Genomic DNA, 16,049 nt, shown 5'->3' on the forward strand with positions numbered 1-16,049 from the left:
AGCTTGAATAGATGGAATCTGTGGGTTAGAAAGGAAACATGAATTATTTTATTAAGATACTAGAGGCCCAGTGCATGGAATTCATGCACTGGGGGTGGAGTGGGGGAGGGAGTCCCTCAGCCCAGCCTGTGCCCTCTTGCAATCTGGGAGCGCACAGGGAATATTCGACTGATAGAAGCCGGCAGTTGGATATTCTGAGTGCTGTTGCAGAGGCAGGAGAGGCTCCCGCCACTGCCGTTTCGCTTGCCAGCCATGAGCCCAGCTTCTGGCTGAGTGGTACTCCCTCTGTGGGAGCACACTGATCACCAGGGAGCAGCTCCAGCATTAAGCATCTGCTCCCTTGTGGTCAGTGTGCATCATAGGGACCGGTTGTTCCACCGTTTGGACGATTTGTGTATTAGCCTTTTATTATATAGAACTTGAAAGGAAATAAGGCCTCAGGATAAAGCACATATCTCTGTTGAGCTTACAAGAGAGTTCTTCCTTACTTTTTATTTTTATATTTTTAAAATTGATTTTTATAGAGAGCGGAAGAAAGAAGGAGAGAGCGAGAGCGAGCAATATTAGAGGGAAACATCAATTGGCTGGTTCCTGCATGCCCCCTATGAGGGTCGAGCCCACAACCCAGACATATTCCCTAACCAGGAATATAGAACTGACAACCTTTTGGTGCTCCACCAATTGAGCCACACTAGCCAGCATGAGCTCTTCCTTATTTTTTTAAATATATTTTATTGATTTTTTACAGAAAAGAAGGGAGAGGGATAGTTAGAAACATCGATCCCCTGGCTCCTGCACGCCCCCCCCCCCCGCCCCCAGTGGGGATGTGCCCTCAACCAAGGTACATGCCCTTGACCGGAATTGAACAGGGGACCCTTGAGTCTGCAGGCCGATGCTCTATCCACTGAGCCAAACCGGTTCGGTGAGCTCTTCCTTATTTAAAGTGATCAGAATTTGGCCCTTTTAACTTCCACAGATTGTTTGTGTTGATGTCTCATGAAATTCAATTTCCCTTCCTTTGAATTCTATGAATGAACAGCTCCTTGAAACCTTTATAACTCTTTCTCTGAGAATTACAGCTGTAAGTTTATTCCTTACCACTAGGACATTCTCTTCTTTGGACCAGATTGCTAGAAGTATCATTTTGGGTGGTGTGCTGGAGCTGGCTCACAGTAGCTCCCTGGGGCTGGGAGTGCCATCTTTCCCCAACTCTGTGTTCAGTGACATCACATTGGCATCCTGAGATCAGCTCTGTGAAAATACTTACACCGCAGAAATCAGAAAATGCTGCCTAATCAGAGACTTAACTTTTCCCTTTAGAGGGCTGGTTGTTAAACTTTTACCAGCACATCACTGATATCAAGAATCCCGGTGAGAAATAGAGAGAAAAATGCTGTAAAAACAGACAGGTCACTTTGGGGGCGTATCATCAGCCAAGCTTATTTTGAACTCCAGAGCCCACCTCCTAGGAACTTGTGTCCTCATAGAGACTTGCACAGAGTTGTGTATATAATGTGTGATTGGGATTTTTGTAATTTAATTAAGGTGGGAAATTTTTCTTCCATTCTTACATAAACCATCAGTGAGATGCCCTACTCCATGGATCAGAAACACACTGGTTAGGTTGGAAGACATTTCCTAATTTTAACATATGGGGCATGTTTAGACCAGCATTTCTCGTTAGGTAGCTCTTAAGTGTGGTTTGTTTGGGGTTTTTTTTTAATATCAGGAAACTCCCCGTAAATTTATAGGTAGTTCTTTTTGAGAATAGTATGAATCCAATTTCCTACCAATGCACTAGTGGCTGTTGAGTTTTTAAAATGATAGGCAGTGCCCGGTGGGTGTTGCTCAGTGGTTGAGCATCAGCCTCTGAACCAGAAAGTCATGGTTCCATTCCCAGTCAGGACACATGCCCTGGTTGTGGGCTCAATTCCCAGTGTGGGGAGTGCAGAAGGCAGCCAATCAATGATTCTCTCTCATCATTGATGTTTCTATCTCTCTCTCTCCCTCTCCTTTCCTCTCTGTAATCAATATAATGAATAAAAATATATTTAAAAATAAATAAAATGATAGGCAGTAGCTTGTGAAGCTCTGTAATGCTGCACATTATTTTGTTCTTGAAGGATTGCTTAAAAGAAAATGACAATATATTTTATGGTCATAACCCTGGAATATTGAAAACACATGCTCTTAGAGCAAATGATCACTGTTTTGTAAAAAATGAGCACCCTTGGATCATGTAGACGTGCCTGTGAGCACTGAATATGAAATATAATACAGTATTATATTTATTATATGTATACTGCTTTGTTAATCAACTGAGATTTACTTATTAAATTATTGATATGGCCCCTTCCACAGCCCTCATTGCATAAAACCTCATGGAAGAAAATTGGAAAGTGAAATTGTTTTAGCTCTAAAGACATTCTGGTTGTCTTAAGATTATCCAAATGCACCAGGATAAAAACCATTAAGTAAACTGTATGATAACATGTATACATAATGTCACTTAGAGTTAGGAAAGCTTTCCATAGGCTGGATGAGTTAGATAAGATTGCAAGGGGGAATTGAACTTGACCTTTATGCCACATAAGTCATTTTTGATCCTTTGCTTTACAACTTGACACAGTATATCTTTCTATCTCTGCAAAGTAAACATAAAGAGGGTAGAAAACTAAGAGTCTTGGGTACATTTTAGATGACCCTCTTTAGAATTTTGAGGATGTATTTTACATAGGATTCAATAGGCCTTACAAATTATAACTTCAAAAACTTTATTTGTAGGAATGTGCTTTTTCACCTATAAAGAGAATCGGATGTGTGAATAACATGCTCCACATCGTTGAAATTGACTGGTCACTTTGATCTGTCATGCATGGCCCCTGTGTGACATTTCTTGGTGTGTGTTCTGTTCCTGGCGAGAAACAGTCGCTGCCAGTGGTGCCAAGCCCTTTCTGTGGCTGCTGGAGAGCAAGCCATGCTCAACTCAGGAGCAGGAAGCTCTGAGAATGAGCCTCCACATTCTGTGCAGGTTCCCGTTTCTGTGGTTGATGGCTTGCACTTGGTTACCATGTTCTTTCAAGCAATTCCATGTACTAACTTTTAAAAAATCACTTTTTTAAAAATGCCAGGAGTAATTTGGTTAAACAAAATGATATGAAAATATACAGCTACATGGATCATACTATGCTATGGGAAAAAAACAAACTCATAATTCATACTGTAAACTAATAACACATACTGTTGACCTTAGAGATGGAAAAGTATACCCTGAAAGTGTTACTTTTACATGTTTTTCTAGAATGATTTTAAATTGTTCTCAGTTCAAAGTGGGTAAAAGAAGCCAAAACCTGCTACCAGGAGGAAAGTTGACAAGTATGTCCTTTCATGATTATTTTGTATTAAGGCGTAAAATTTCTTTTCTATGTAAACAGGACTTTTAAGAATCTGAAAAGGAATGTTAAACAACAGGTGAAGGTTGAAACTTTGAGGCCAAAGAAGACATTAAGTAAACTTAACCCACCCAAATTACCCTGGGGTTTGAATAAATCTAGTCTGGAAAAGAATACCTAAGGCTCTCCTGGTCACAGTGAATTAATGTCTGAGTTAACTGAAGCTGTGCTATTTGCATGGAGAACTTTTGAGATTTTTAAGAAGGCTGAAAGGCAAAGACAACTCTAACAGGCTCTACCTACACTAATAGGCTACCTTTGAAACTTTTAAGGTGATATGAATGTCATAGTCTATCAATCATGGAAAAAGTACACTTAGAAATGTTTACATAAAATGTGTACTGTTACGTGAAAGCAGAGGTAGACCAGATTTCTCAGGACAGCTATCCCCAGTGTGGACCGAAGTGTATGTGAGAGCTGCCAGCAGGCCTGCATTTCCCATTAGAACCTTGGTGTTCCTGCATCAAGTATAAGTGCCCTGACCCAGTGTGGGTGCTTGATTGAAGAAACGAGGCATGTTGGGGACTCTATGCACTCTACATTTGTGGCCTGAAAAACATATAAGTACTTTGACAATATAGTTAATTATAGAGAATTAATTCAGTTAGCAACTAATTTATTCTATTTTGAAAAGCATAATTCTACTAAATTTCTTGCTTACTATTCATGATAAATGTAGAAAATGTGCTGTTAGTTTTCTTCTTTAAATTATAATTGACATTAACTCATTATTTATACACATTCATGTCAACATCCCCAAATATTGCTAAGCACCTATGCTGGGTGATCTGCCAAATGTAAGGGTGCAGTGCTGAGGTGGGGGAAGCAGGGTGACAGGGGGACAATTTTGATTTTAAAATGCATCTTTAAGGATGAAGAGATGTTATCTAAAAATTTTTATGAAGTAAGAACATTTAAATAACATCTCAGTTAAGTACTCTACTTTTTTTAGTTTTTGTCTTGTACATTTATCAATATGTTTATTGGAAGGTTATTACAGAAGGTTAATCTAAACAGGACTAATATGGGAGTGAATCTGCACACCACAACATTCCAGAAAATCTATCCATAAATAAATATTCTGTTCCAAATCTTGAATAACTTAAATGGTGTTGATGGATATGATTTTAAACAGGACTAGCTTGTGTCTCTGAAAATCTGGAGTCTTCACATATGGGTATTTATTCCTGTAGATGAAAGAGAAGCCTCATTTAGTTAAATACAGCTGACAGCAGGCTTCAGAGATGATTTACACATAGGGTGATCAGATGCGTACCAAGAACACTATTCATGAACTGAAACAGTTCCTCCTCCATAACATTTAAAAAAGGGGCATCTTAGCAGTGCATTTGCATTTCATAGTCAAAATGATTGTTAGAGTGGAAATAATCTTGATTTCATTGTGAAGTCTTGCTGTGCAACTGATAAAAGACAAAACTTTTTCCTTATTGATTTATGATTTATTTTTGCATCTTTTTTGTATTCAAGACCCTTCAAGCCAACTTTTATAATAAAGATTAAACCCTGCACTGTCAATAGGGAAGTTCTGTAACTTCTGAGTCCTGCACGTTACCTACCATTAGGTTACGGCAGAGATATTTGTTAACCAACTCACTGTGACAAGTTTGCAAAGTCAAAAATAAAAATGCTGCCTGCACTGAATATTATATTGAGTCTGTACGGAGTTTTTTTTCCCAAAATGTTAAATTTATGCCAAGCCAAATCTTATATCTGTTCTGAGAAGTAAAGGCAACGTACAATGGATAGAACGTGGACACTGGAGTTCTATAGCCAAGGTCAAATCTGGCTTTAGTGGTTTTTAGCTCTAAGATACTAATATGGTCTCACTGAACTCAGCATTTGTATTCATAAGACCAGCGATTATTGTTGCAGGAAAGATGACATGAAATCATGTACATGTTAAGTGCTAAAAATGGTAGCTAGCGAGCTTGTTCACAGTTGCTGCAGGTTGTCCTGGGTTCTTGGATGGATTGAGATAGTCCAAGAGAGTTCCATGCGATCCATCAGCAAATATTTGCAGCAGGTCTGTTGGGTGCCAAGCACTGAGCCCCAGGAACAATGTGATGAGGCTCAGCCTTGGTCCTTCAGGGGCTTCCCATTTGCAGAGGCCGTGAAATGGTGCTCACTTGGCAGGCCTAGAGCACATGCTGTGACGGCGATAGAGAGGCACAAAGGCAAGGCTGCTGCTTTTCATTTTTGTTTTTAAATTCTCTTATATAAAACTAACTTATCTTCCCCCTCACCCCCAGTGAGAATTTCATTGGGGTTTTTTTGGTGCCTTTTTTTTTCTTTCTTCTGTTAGCACAGTTGTTTTTATTAACCTCCCTCATTGCATTTCCAAATTCCCAACTACAGTAACACAGGATGGCTGCTTTATAAAGTTGAATTCAAGCCATATTCCTTAGTCAGCAGTTGGTTGACTTGGCTGGGACTATCGGGCCTAATATGCTCTCCGGAAACAAGTGATATATGAACATATTTGCATTAATTCTGAGAAACCAGGGAGTATAGCATCATTATTAAGAACTATCTATCTTTAATTGAGTCTTTTCTTCTAACTTGATTCCAAATTCAGGCAGGAAGCATTATAAGGGATCCTAGCGGCTTGTTGTCTGTGTGGGAACCGGAGGGCCTTTCAGAACTGCACTTGTTTTCAGTCCAAACAGCAATAACGTAGAGCACACATACACTAATTACTAAAATTCTGTGGCACGCCAAAAAATCGATTATATGTTTTTTGCCAACCTGACAAAAAATAGGGATAATTTTGATTCATTCACTGGATGGCTACTGTGTTGGCTGTTGTCATTTTTTTTTTTTATTTGACAGTCTAAGGGAAAAGAGGTCAGTGCTCCTGACTATATAGTCAGGTATTGCATGTTTTAAAAATTCTCGCAGCACACCTGTGAAAATTGCCAATGTAGTGCATACAAATTATTCTTAGGTTTACTTTCCTGTACTGTTCTTACAGGCTCACCTGTTGATATAGTGGATTCTATTGAATAGGTAGGCTTTCTTACCAAATGGTCATGACTTTCCTCAAAGGTTGGAAATTGTTTTAAACTCATGAATAAAGGCTGTTGGGCTTATATTTACCTTCCCGTGACTATTCTTAGTAACATTGGCACAGCTGTGACCTGGCTGTCATTCCGTACAATAATGACAAAATTATAACTAATTATTTTAGCATTAACTATTGGCACTTCTAAGAAGAGTGCCAGAGCTTTTGAAGGAAGCACTATTTAAAAATTCTATATAGACCCTCATGCATTCATATGCACTCATACATCTAAACCACTCTAACATATATTTGCATATGTATATATAAATTCACATTTTTTTCACCCGTTTTATACACATCCATTTTACTTAAGGGAGGAAAAATTATGAAATTATCAGGCTAACTTAAAGTTAATGTCTATTAACCTTATCAGAGGATACTTCACTCTCATTCAGAAGAAAACAACCATGGAGTATCTAGCCTTCCCTTTTCCAGGAGTGAAAATTAGGAAAATTATAATTTTGAATTTTCATTTTTCCCACACACATGTCTATTACCCTTATTGTCAGACAGACTGCAATAATGTGTATGCCAGAAGTGAGCATTCCCCTAGCAGTAAACTCTTACAAGCCTCCTTGGCTGTAAAAGAATTATAGAATTTGGATAAGCACCTTACATTTTTTTAAAAATATATTTTTATTGATTTTTTACAGAGAGGAAGGGAGAGAGATAGAAAGTTAGAAACATCGATGAGAGAGAGACATCGATCAGCTGCCTCCTGCGCATCCCCTACTGGGGATGTGCCCGCAACCCAGGTACATGCCCTTGACCGGAATCGAACCCGGGACCTTTCAGTCTGCAAGCCGACGCTCTATCCACTGAGCCAAACCGGTTTCGGCAGCACCTTACATTTATTGGGTCTATTGAATATGTAATACACATGAAAATGAATAAGTAGTATCTTTACTTGATTTTCAGTGAAAAATGTAGAGACACTTACGTATGGTTTTCTGAATGCCTTTGGGTTGTCTGTTGCTACCGTCTGAATGTTTGTCCCCTCCAAACTGCATATGTTGAAATCCTAATATCCAATGTGATAGTGTTAGGAGATGAGGCCTTTGGAAGGTGATTAGGTCATGAGAGTGGAGCCCTCATGAATGGGGCATGTGCCCTTCTGCAAGAGACCAAGAGAGTGCCCTTGCCTTTCTACCATGTAAGGATACAACTAGAAGTCTGCAACTCAAAAGATCTCCCTCACCTGACTGTACTGGTACCTTGATCTCAGACTTCCAGCCTCAGAACTATGAGATGTAAATATTTGCTTTTTGTTTGTTTTAAATTTATCTTTATGTTGAAAGTATTATAGATTTCCCTCTCTTTTTCCCCATTGAACCCTTCCATCCTGCATTTGCCTCCCACCCCAGGCCTTCACTGCATTATTGTCTGTGTCCATGGGTTATGCATATATGCATATAAGTTCTTTGGTTAATCTCTTCCCACCCACCCACTCACCCCGCCTTCCCTCTGAGATTCAACAGTCTGTTCCATGCTTCTATGTCTCTGGATCTATTTTTTTCATCAGTTTATTTGTTTTTATAAGCCACAGAGTCTATGCTATTTTCTTATAGCAGCCTGAATGGACTAAGATGCTTGGAAGTACACATTTGTTTTAAATCTGTTGAATTCTTAAATAATATTTTGAGAGAATTGACACATAAAACTGTTCTTAGAAAATGATTTGGTATAGCATTGAAACAATACGCTATACTGACCTTCTAGGTTTTGTGTATTCATTCATTCAACAAACATCTATTGAGCATCTTCTATTGTAAAACACTCTGGGACATACTGGGGATCTGGAAATGAAAGATTTACTTCTTGCCATTAAAGAGCTTACAGTGTGAGGGGAAGGGCAGTTGAATGAACAGATGTTGGCGAGAGCATAGAAATTATCTGACAGATATATACATAGCATGCACATGGCAGGAGGAGACATCTAATGTAGTCTGCTGGGTGAAGAGTGATCAAAGACAGCTTCCAGGAGAAGGTGGTCTCTGGGTTGATGGCTTAGTGAGTTACTGGGAAGGTTCCCTGACACAGAGGGAGAGAAGAGTCTCCCTGGGAGCCAACATGTAGTTTGGCACAGCTGGAGAATTAGATGGAGAAAGGGGGTGGGTAGAGTGAAGGCTATGATGTTGGAGTTCTGGGACATAATCAAAGCAGGAACAATTTATTGAGTGCCTCGCACTGTAATTTATAGATACTATCCCTATTCTTTTATTGAAAGCATTCTTATTCTTTTTTTTCTTTCCACAACTGAAGAAAGAAAAACTTAGGAGCCTAAGTGGCTTGACCCAGAGGCCACACGCCTAATGAGTAACACACAGAAAAGGTTCAGACCCAATCTTGTCTCCAAAGTCAGTGCTTTTTCTATTGATTTGGGGGCTTGGCTTCCCAGGAGTGTTGAATGACATGTTTATATCCTGAAAGCCTTAAAGAGACACTAAAGACTTGCCCTTACTTCCTCTTCCTGGCAGAAATACACTAATGTATCTGGGCATGGAGTTTTCACAATATTATTAATTAAATTATTATAACAACCTAACACAAGCTTTGATGATTAACAGTAATTTTTTTTCTTTAAGTTACTTTCTGTGTATTTGAATGGGTTCATTGTCAACAATACTAATTTACATTTAGGTTTAATATAAATAACTACAGGCCCAGTGCACAGATTTGTGCACTAGTGGGGTCCCTTGACCTGGCCTGAACCCTCTTGTAATCCGGGACCCCTCGGGGTATGTTGGATAGCCTGTTTTAATTCGATCCCCGCAGGCCCAATCCAGACAGGAGGGAGCCCAATCCTGTGCATTGAGCATCTGTCCCTAGTGGTCAGTATGCATCATAGCGACCAGTCGACCGGTCGTTCAGTCATTCGTTCATTCGGTCGCTTAGGCTTTTATATATATATATAGATGGGTTGACCTGGCCCTGGATTAGCAAAACCAAGAAGTAGAAAATAGCAACATAATGTAATAAACAGACAACTGGATTAGGAGTCCATGCAGAGGCTTAAATCAACCTCTGTCAAAGTGAAAGCATTCAGTTTGACTAGAGTGGTTGATTTCATCATTAGAGGGTTCATAGACTTCAAGACCATAGGATTCAAGACTCAAGTCTTCTTTGGCATTTTCTTCATCTGCAAAATGGAGATAATTGTTTCACAGGAATAGTGTGAGGATTGAATACAGTGGGCCTGTGCTTGATCGATAGCAGCTACTAGATATAGGCCATTTTTCTTTCCTTTATTCAGACATCGCAGTCAAAAAACAAGACTACCGATGGAAGACTTTTCTACCTCCTGGTTCTGAATTAAATACAAAAGGGTTGTAATTATGAGAAGCAAAAGTCACTGTAATTCTATCCCCTAAATTCCAATCTGCCTCAGTTTACATGCTTAACTTTTGAACTTTAGGAAGAGACCACGTTTTCTATGAGTAGGAAATTTAACAGTAAAATTTTTCATCCTCAATGAGGAACTCCTTCCATAGCCACTGCCTGCTCTTGCCCCCAAGATTTCAGGCAACAACTCTCTCCTGAAACAACCTGTTTCCATCCATATTTTATTACTGCTCTTGGACAATGCCTCTTCATTTTGAGGGAATCTGACTCCATGAAACTTTCAGCTAAATGCCTTAATTTTGCTCTGTGAAACAAGAAAGAACTCTAATTTCTCCTCCGTCTTTGAAGTCTACAGTTAAATATCTCAATCACTCTCTCCTCTGTCCTTCTGATGAAAAATGAGCAACTTCTTTAATAATCTCTTACGTGATATGACCTTCTATCTAGACCTCTCACCATTTTAATCACTTCTCCTTCTGACATACCAAACCTAGGCACAATACTTAAACCGATCAGCAATGTATAGTTCAACTATTAAAAACCTAGAGGAGTTGATTGTACTTACATTAATAATGTCATTAATAATGTCTACTATTGGAATAGCTTTTTTCTTTTTCAGGAATTTCCACTGCACTGCTGGTGTACACTAAAGTTGTAGTTACCTTATGTTTGCCTCTTTAGGTAACTACATATTTTTTTAAAAATATGAACTGCTATGTAGCTATGTTTCTTTAATTCCATATTTATGTGATTTTTTAAAAAAATGATAGAATATTTTGCAATTTCATTAGGTTAGTTTCAGGTTCTTGGAAAATTTGAAAATGTATGATTGAGCCTTTTTTTTCTTTTCTTTTTTTTATTTGCCTTGTTTTATCTCTCTTGCTGTCAAAGCTCTTTCTTGTCTACAGAAGTGACCAACATTTGCCTCCGTTCATCTCCTTGGCTGGGGCACATTGTGCGCGATTATTCGAGGAGGTCAGCCCTGAGTCTGGCGCACAGCCAAATGAGTCATTACAGAATCTCCCAACATTCAAAGGCAAAATTCTGGGTGGCAGGTGCCTTGATTAGCTTGATTTGTATTGTCTCTGGGCTTCAAAAATACATTTTGTAAGAGTACAGAGAACTGTTTCCCAGGATACTTGTTACCTTTAAAAATACGGAGGCTGCCTTTTCATGAACTGGCTTTATTAAGTTGATATGTTTAACGAACTGGCAGTGGCTGTAAGATAAGTTACATTTAACTTCTAACCTGCAATGTTGCTGTGAGTTCGAGGCAGGGCCAAATAGTTTGGCTCTGAAGTTCATTGTCAAGAAGTATCCAAGATTTCGAATGTTTATCGCAATTAACATTGAGAGTGTGTAAAATTAGGCTACACATGTTATAAGAATCCTTTTTTCTCTTGAAATTTTTGGCTTTTAGATTCCCAGACCTGGCAGGCAATCTTTTTGGCTCTTCTGCTTCTGATCCTAGCTGTTCTCACAAAATGCAAACACATGCAAAAACATTGTAATAAACCTCAATGTTCAGTCATGTTCGGTAAGACTTCAAAAGATGTTTGCTTTGAACTTGGTTCTAAAGATGGGCATACCTTCATGAGAATGAAAGATATCTTCTTACTCTCTATGATGTGGTTTGGCCCTTTCCAGGACCCTAAAGTAATCTTTGTTCTGGAAGGCACATTAAATTCACTTTTGGACTAAGAATTAACATAGAAATTTCCTCCTATAGAACATCTTGAGGCTCTGGTCTCCAAAGGGGCAAGGATTTTAGACCACAAAGGAAAAACTACACTGCATCAAAGAGACTTGGAATGTCATCATGAGCTCTGTGCCCTGTCTTAGATTTAATGAAGCCTTTAGATTGTGGTTCGTGAGGTTAGTGGGTGTTGGATGATATGTCTAAGCTCTGATATCACTGTGCAGTTTACGAAAACGTGAGATGAGGCTGAAGGGGTGTAGTAAGCCCTGTAGTTAGCAGAATATGATTGGAAAGGTACCTTCTGTAAACAGGTCCTTCCACATCCCTACTTTGTTTCATTTCTAAGTTTTATCCAGCTTCTCTAAGTCTGTCCTACAGAGAACCTTTGCCTTTGATCCCACCTCAGATAGACCATTTTAGCTGGTGGGACTGAAGGTCTCTTTTTGACAATTCCATTGGAGCTCCCTCCTTTACTGTTATTCTTGTATTCTATCATAGTTTATTTTTGTTTATCTATGTTTGGGGGCCATTATAAAACTCAGAACAAACATAGCCAATTTTCTTTCTCTAGTTCACATTTGGATAATAGTTTCTGTGGATCCTGAATAGATATAAAGTATGACTTCTTGCTACTAAAATCTCCCTGATTCTGTCATTTCTATAATATTCAAAACTTTTACTAAAGTCTTTGTCTTTCTATGTTTCTCAGCATATTTCCAAAATTATGTCTTTCAAGCTGGCCTGCCAAGTCTGACTGAACATCAAAATATATCTTATGTTAGATTTTGTTGGCAACGTGGACCTCTGTTGACTTCTTCCCTCAGGCCCTGCAAATGGTAAGGGTAGGTCCGTGAGACTGACAGTGTAGCAGGGCAAGGCAGTCAGCATGGCAAATGCTGTCATTATTGAGAGCAATGGGAACATGTGATGGGTTGGGTGGGGGCAATGCAAGCATGTGGGTTAGGGTAGTCTCCCTGGAACCAGTGGACTGAACTTAGACTTGCCAAGAATAGAATTTTACCAGGTGACATCAACAAGATAGCATGCCAGGCACAAAGCAGTGGGTTGAGGAGGGAAGGAAGGACAGAAGGAAGGACGAAAGGATGCAGAGAGATAGAGCCACTGACTGTGGGGTGACCTGGAATGTATTGAGCATGACTGGAGTATTGCAGAGGGTCATGAGTTGAAGGATAGATGGTCAGGAACAAAGTATTGTTAAGGATACAGTCTTTCTCCATTTCCTCAACAATAAATTTACCTTGACTTGTGTCATTCACCTCTCTGCAGTTTTGATGTTCCAGACTTTTTAAAGTTCCTTTTTATCTCATCCTCAGTCAACCTTCCATTTACCTATGAATTTACTGCTGAAAACGTATTTGTATGTGAAGCCATTCACCTGCCATTAAAAGTGCAATAATTTTTATTGAAAAAGTGACACCAAAATAAGAATAGGTAAATTAAAAAGTGGCATCTGATTTTCCCACTTTCAGGTCCTCATCCAAGCTGTATTCTTAAAGAATTAAGGATATCTCTAATTGTCCTGCCTTATAGAGTATAAGGTTGGTTTTCTCTGTCTTTCACTCACTAAAATTCTGCTAAAACTAGTACTAATAATTTCTATCCTGATTAATAATGATGACAGCCAGGAACTTAGTCTCATCTTCTGTGATCTAGAGACATTATTTTATTTAATCATCACAATAAGCCATGAGGCACATGGTGTTATAACCATTTACAGATGAGGAAATTGAGACCCAGAGCACTTATGTAACTTGCCCAGTGCACATGAGCATAAGTGGCAGAACTAGGGTATGAACACATATTTGCTTGACTCCAAAGCCTGTCCTCTTGCCTCTCTAGGACAACACCACCTTTTGCCACCTTCTGACAGTACATGGAGTCAAGGCCAAGTCTTAGTCTTGTGCCCGGCCTATGTCAAGCAGAAGAAATACTGTACATAAATATAGGTGATGAGTTTGGATGCAGTAGTGGAAACTGCCTTTTCACATTATCCTAGAGGCAGGGAAAACTTCAGAGTTAGTAACTGTGATACTGTTAATAAGTTAAAGAACCCCTTATCTCCTCCCCTGAATCACTTCACTTACTTTTTTGGAAGCCACCTCTTTTTTTTGGAAAATTGATTATACTTCTACACATTTCCCCCATGCAAGTCACAACTCTCCTAGTGACATTGTTTATGGCATCAGCTGCCAAGTTTGTGACAGGCCAGATCATTTTAATTTATGCATTTTGTTTATTTGGTTTGAACCACTTAAGGAATCAATTAAAAATAAAAACATTAGCCCCTTTCAAATCAACATGTTAAAGATTAAAAATATGCTTTTGAATGTAAATGTGCTTCTGCATTGTACTGCCTGTATTCACATTTACAAGTCAGTGAAAAAGAATTTTTCTTACAAAGTTTAAATTATTCTATAGCTCATTAAATAATGCAAAGGTGGCTGACCTGTGAAACTGGTCTTATTTGTTGTTGAGTTGAAAACTCAGACACATACGTTAATAATAGTACTAGGGATTTTTCTAGCCGATGCATGGAAACAAACAGAAAATCATTTGTGTCCATGCATCGGCTAGAAAAATCCCTAGTACTATTATCTAAAAAATTAATCATTTTTTAAATGAAAGAAGCATGGGCTGTGAACAGGAGAAACAAAAAGTCCTGGTGTTGCATGAACATTGGGCATGTCAGGTTTCCTGCATCACAGTGCGGGAGGTTGGTCACCGTAGGCATTTAACCATTTTGCAAAGACACAGGTTAATTAAATTTTAAAAGAACACTTTGTATATCTGATTTAAATTATGAATCTGACATTCATATTTCACTGACCTTGGAGAATTAATACAGGTACTTTACAAATTCCAAAGTGGCATCTATTGATTTTTTAAAAAAGCTTAATGGAAGAGAATTTAAAGGCTTAATTATTTCAAATTATAAAAATCAGAATTGCCAACTGAGTTTTATGAGATTGGTGTTATAATTAGATTAGCTTAAGATTCAATCAGAAGGATAAGAGTGTCCTTTAACTACCTTTCTAGACATATAACTAGTAATTACCTCTTTACATAGACCGGAAGATTTGGATCGATGAAGGATTAGATATGTAACCATGGAGATGTAGCCAACAAGAGAGAGAGAATTATAAATTTCACTCTTATTTTTTAAGAGTTTCATTTGGACTTTACATTTATGCCTGTATCAATATAGTTGCCATTAGACATGGCTATCAGTTTCCTTTTAAATCTCTTTTTATTACAAATAGAACACAAACATATAAAAATCACCCAAATCAAATGTTTGGCTTAATTATTTATTACAATGAGAACGCTACCCAGGTCAAGAAGTGTCCACAGTGTGCCCTGTCCCAATCACAACCTCTGCCTCTTCCCACAAATAACTAGTCTAACTTTTATAATAATCAACGACTTGCATTTTAAAAGTAGCTTTGTCTGTCACCCAAATATGCATCCCGAGATTATGTTAACCTTGCCAACTTTTTAAAGTTAGATGTCCTTAAGTCTCTTTTAATCTATAGGTTCCTCTTCAATTTCTTGCATTTTCTTACAATTTATCTGTTAATGTACCCTGACCCTTACCTGTAGAGTTATCCACAGGTATGCTAATTTCATATTCTTGGTGCAATGCAATATGTTTTCAGTTCTTAATATTTTCCTGAAAATTTTCTGGAAAATGGATAAAGCTACTCTTCAGCACAATAAAAAGAGTTACATATGTCTGGCTGGTGTTACTCAGTGGTTGAGTGTTGATCCATGAATCAAAAGGTCACAGGTTCAATTCCTGGTCGGAGCACATCCCCAGTAGGGGGCATGCAAGAGGTAGCCAATTGATGATGTTTCTCTTTCATCAATGTTTCTATCATTCTATCCCTCTCCTTTCCTCTCTCTCTAAAAATCAATAAAAAACATTTTTTAAAAAGAGGTGTGTAATATTTGATTGTTTTCTCATTTTATAATCTTAGCAGCCATTGACGCTTAATGCCAGTACCTGTTTATTTACTAGTAGTTGCTAAGTGGTGATATTTGAACTCTATTATTTTTTTAGTATTTGTATGTAAGAATACTTTTGTTAAGAAACTCTTTCCTTCATTTATTATTTGCTTAGCCAGGAATTCAGTCAATTCTCATAAGAAAGGCAGGATAAATACCAAGACTTAGAAGGCAAAAACTAATAATGATTTTTGCCCTCAAACAACTTAGGGTTAAATGGTAAAGAGTGATTTACCATTTAAGCAGTGATTATAATAAAGTGTGATATGTATTTTGAGAAATATGTATACAGTGTCAGAATATAGAGACATGAGTGACGGGGACAGGGTAGGAGGCATGAAACCATGGGCAGATCAGTAGAGATATACACATTAAATACAGCACTTTACAGGGGTATAACTCTTTGGAGTTTCTAGTACTCTTTCACCTTCACAATCTTAGATGAAAC

At 38.3% G+C, this 16,049-nt stretch overlaps 1 protein-coding gene across 1 annotated transcript in view; it reads left to right on the forward strand.

Annotated features, from left to right (window-relative positions):
- The window catches only part of LOC102757537 (chromosome unknown open reading frame, human C8orf34), a 208,568-nt gene that overhangs the window by 160,262 nt on the left and 32,257 nt on the right, over nucleotides 1-16,049 (forward strand). The window contains exon 9 of the mRNA XM_015566289.1: nucleotides 11,297-11,532. Within this exon, the coding sequence (XP_015421775.1) occupies nucleotides 11,297-11,532 (236 nt within the window). The remainder of the gene's footprint in view (nucleotides 1-11,296; nucleotides 11,533-16,049) is intronic.

Source organism: Myotis davidii, unplaced genomic scaffold (assembly GCF_000327345.1).
Source record: "Myotis davidii unplaced genomic scaffold, ASM32734v1 scaffold200, whole genome shotgun sequence".
Classification (NCBI taxonomy): domain Eukaryota; kingdom Metazoa; phylum Chordata; class Mammalia; order Chiroptera; family Vespertilionidae; genus Myotis; species Myotis davidii.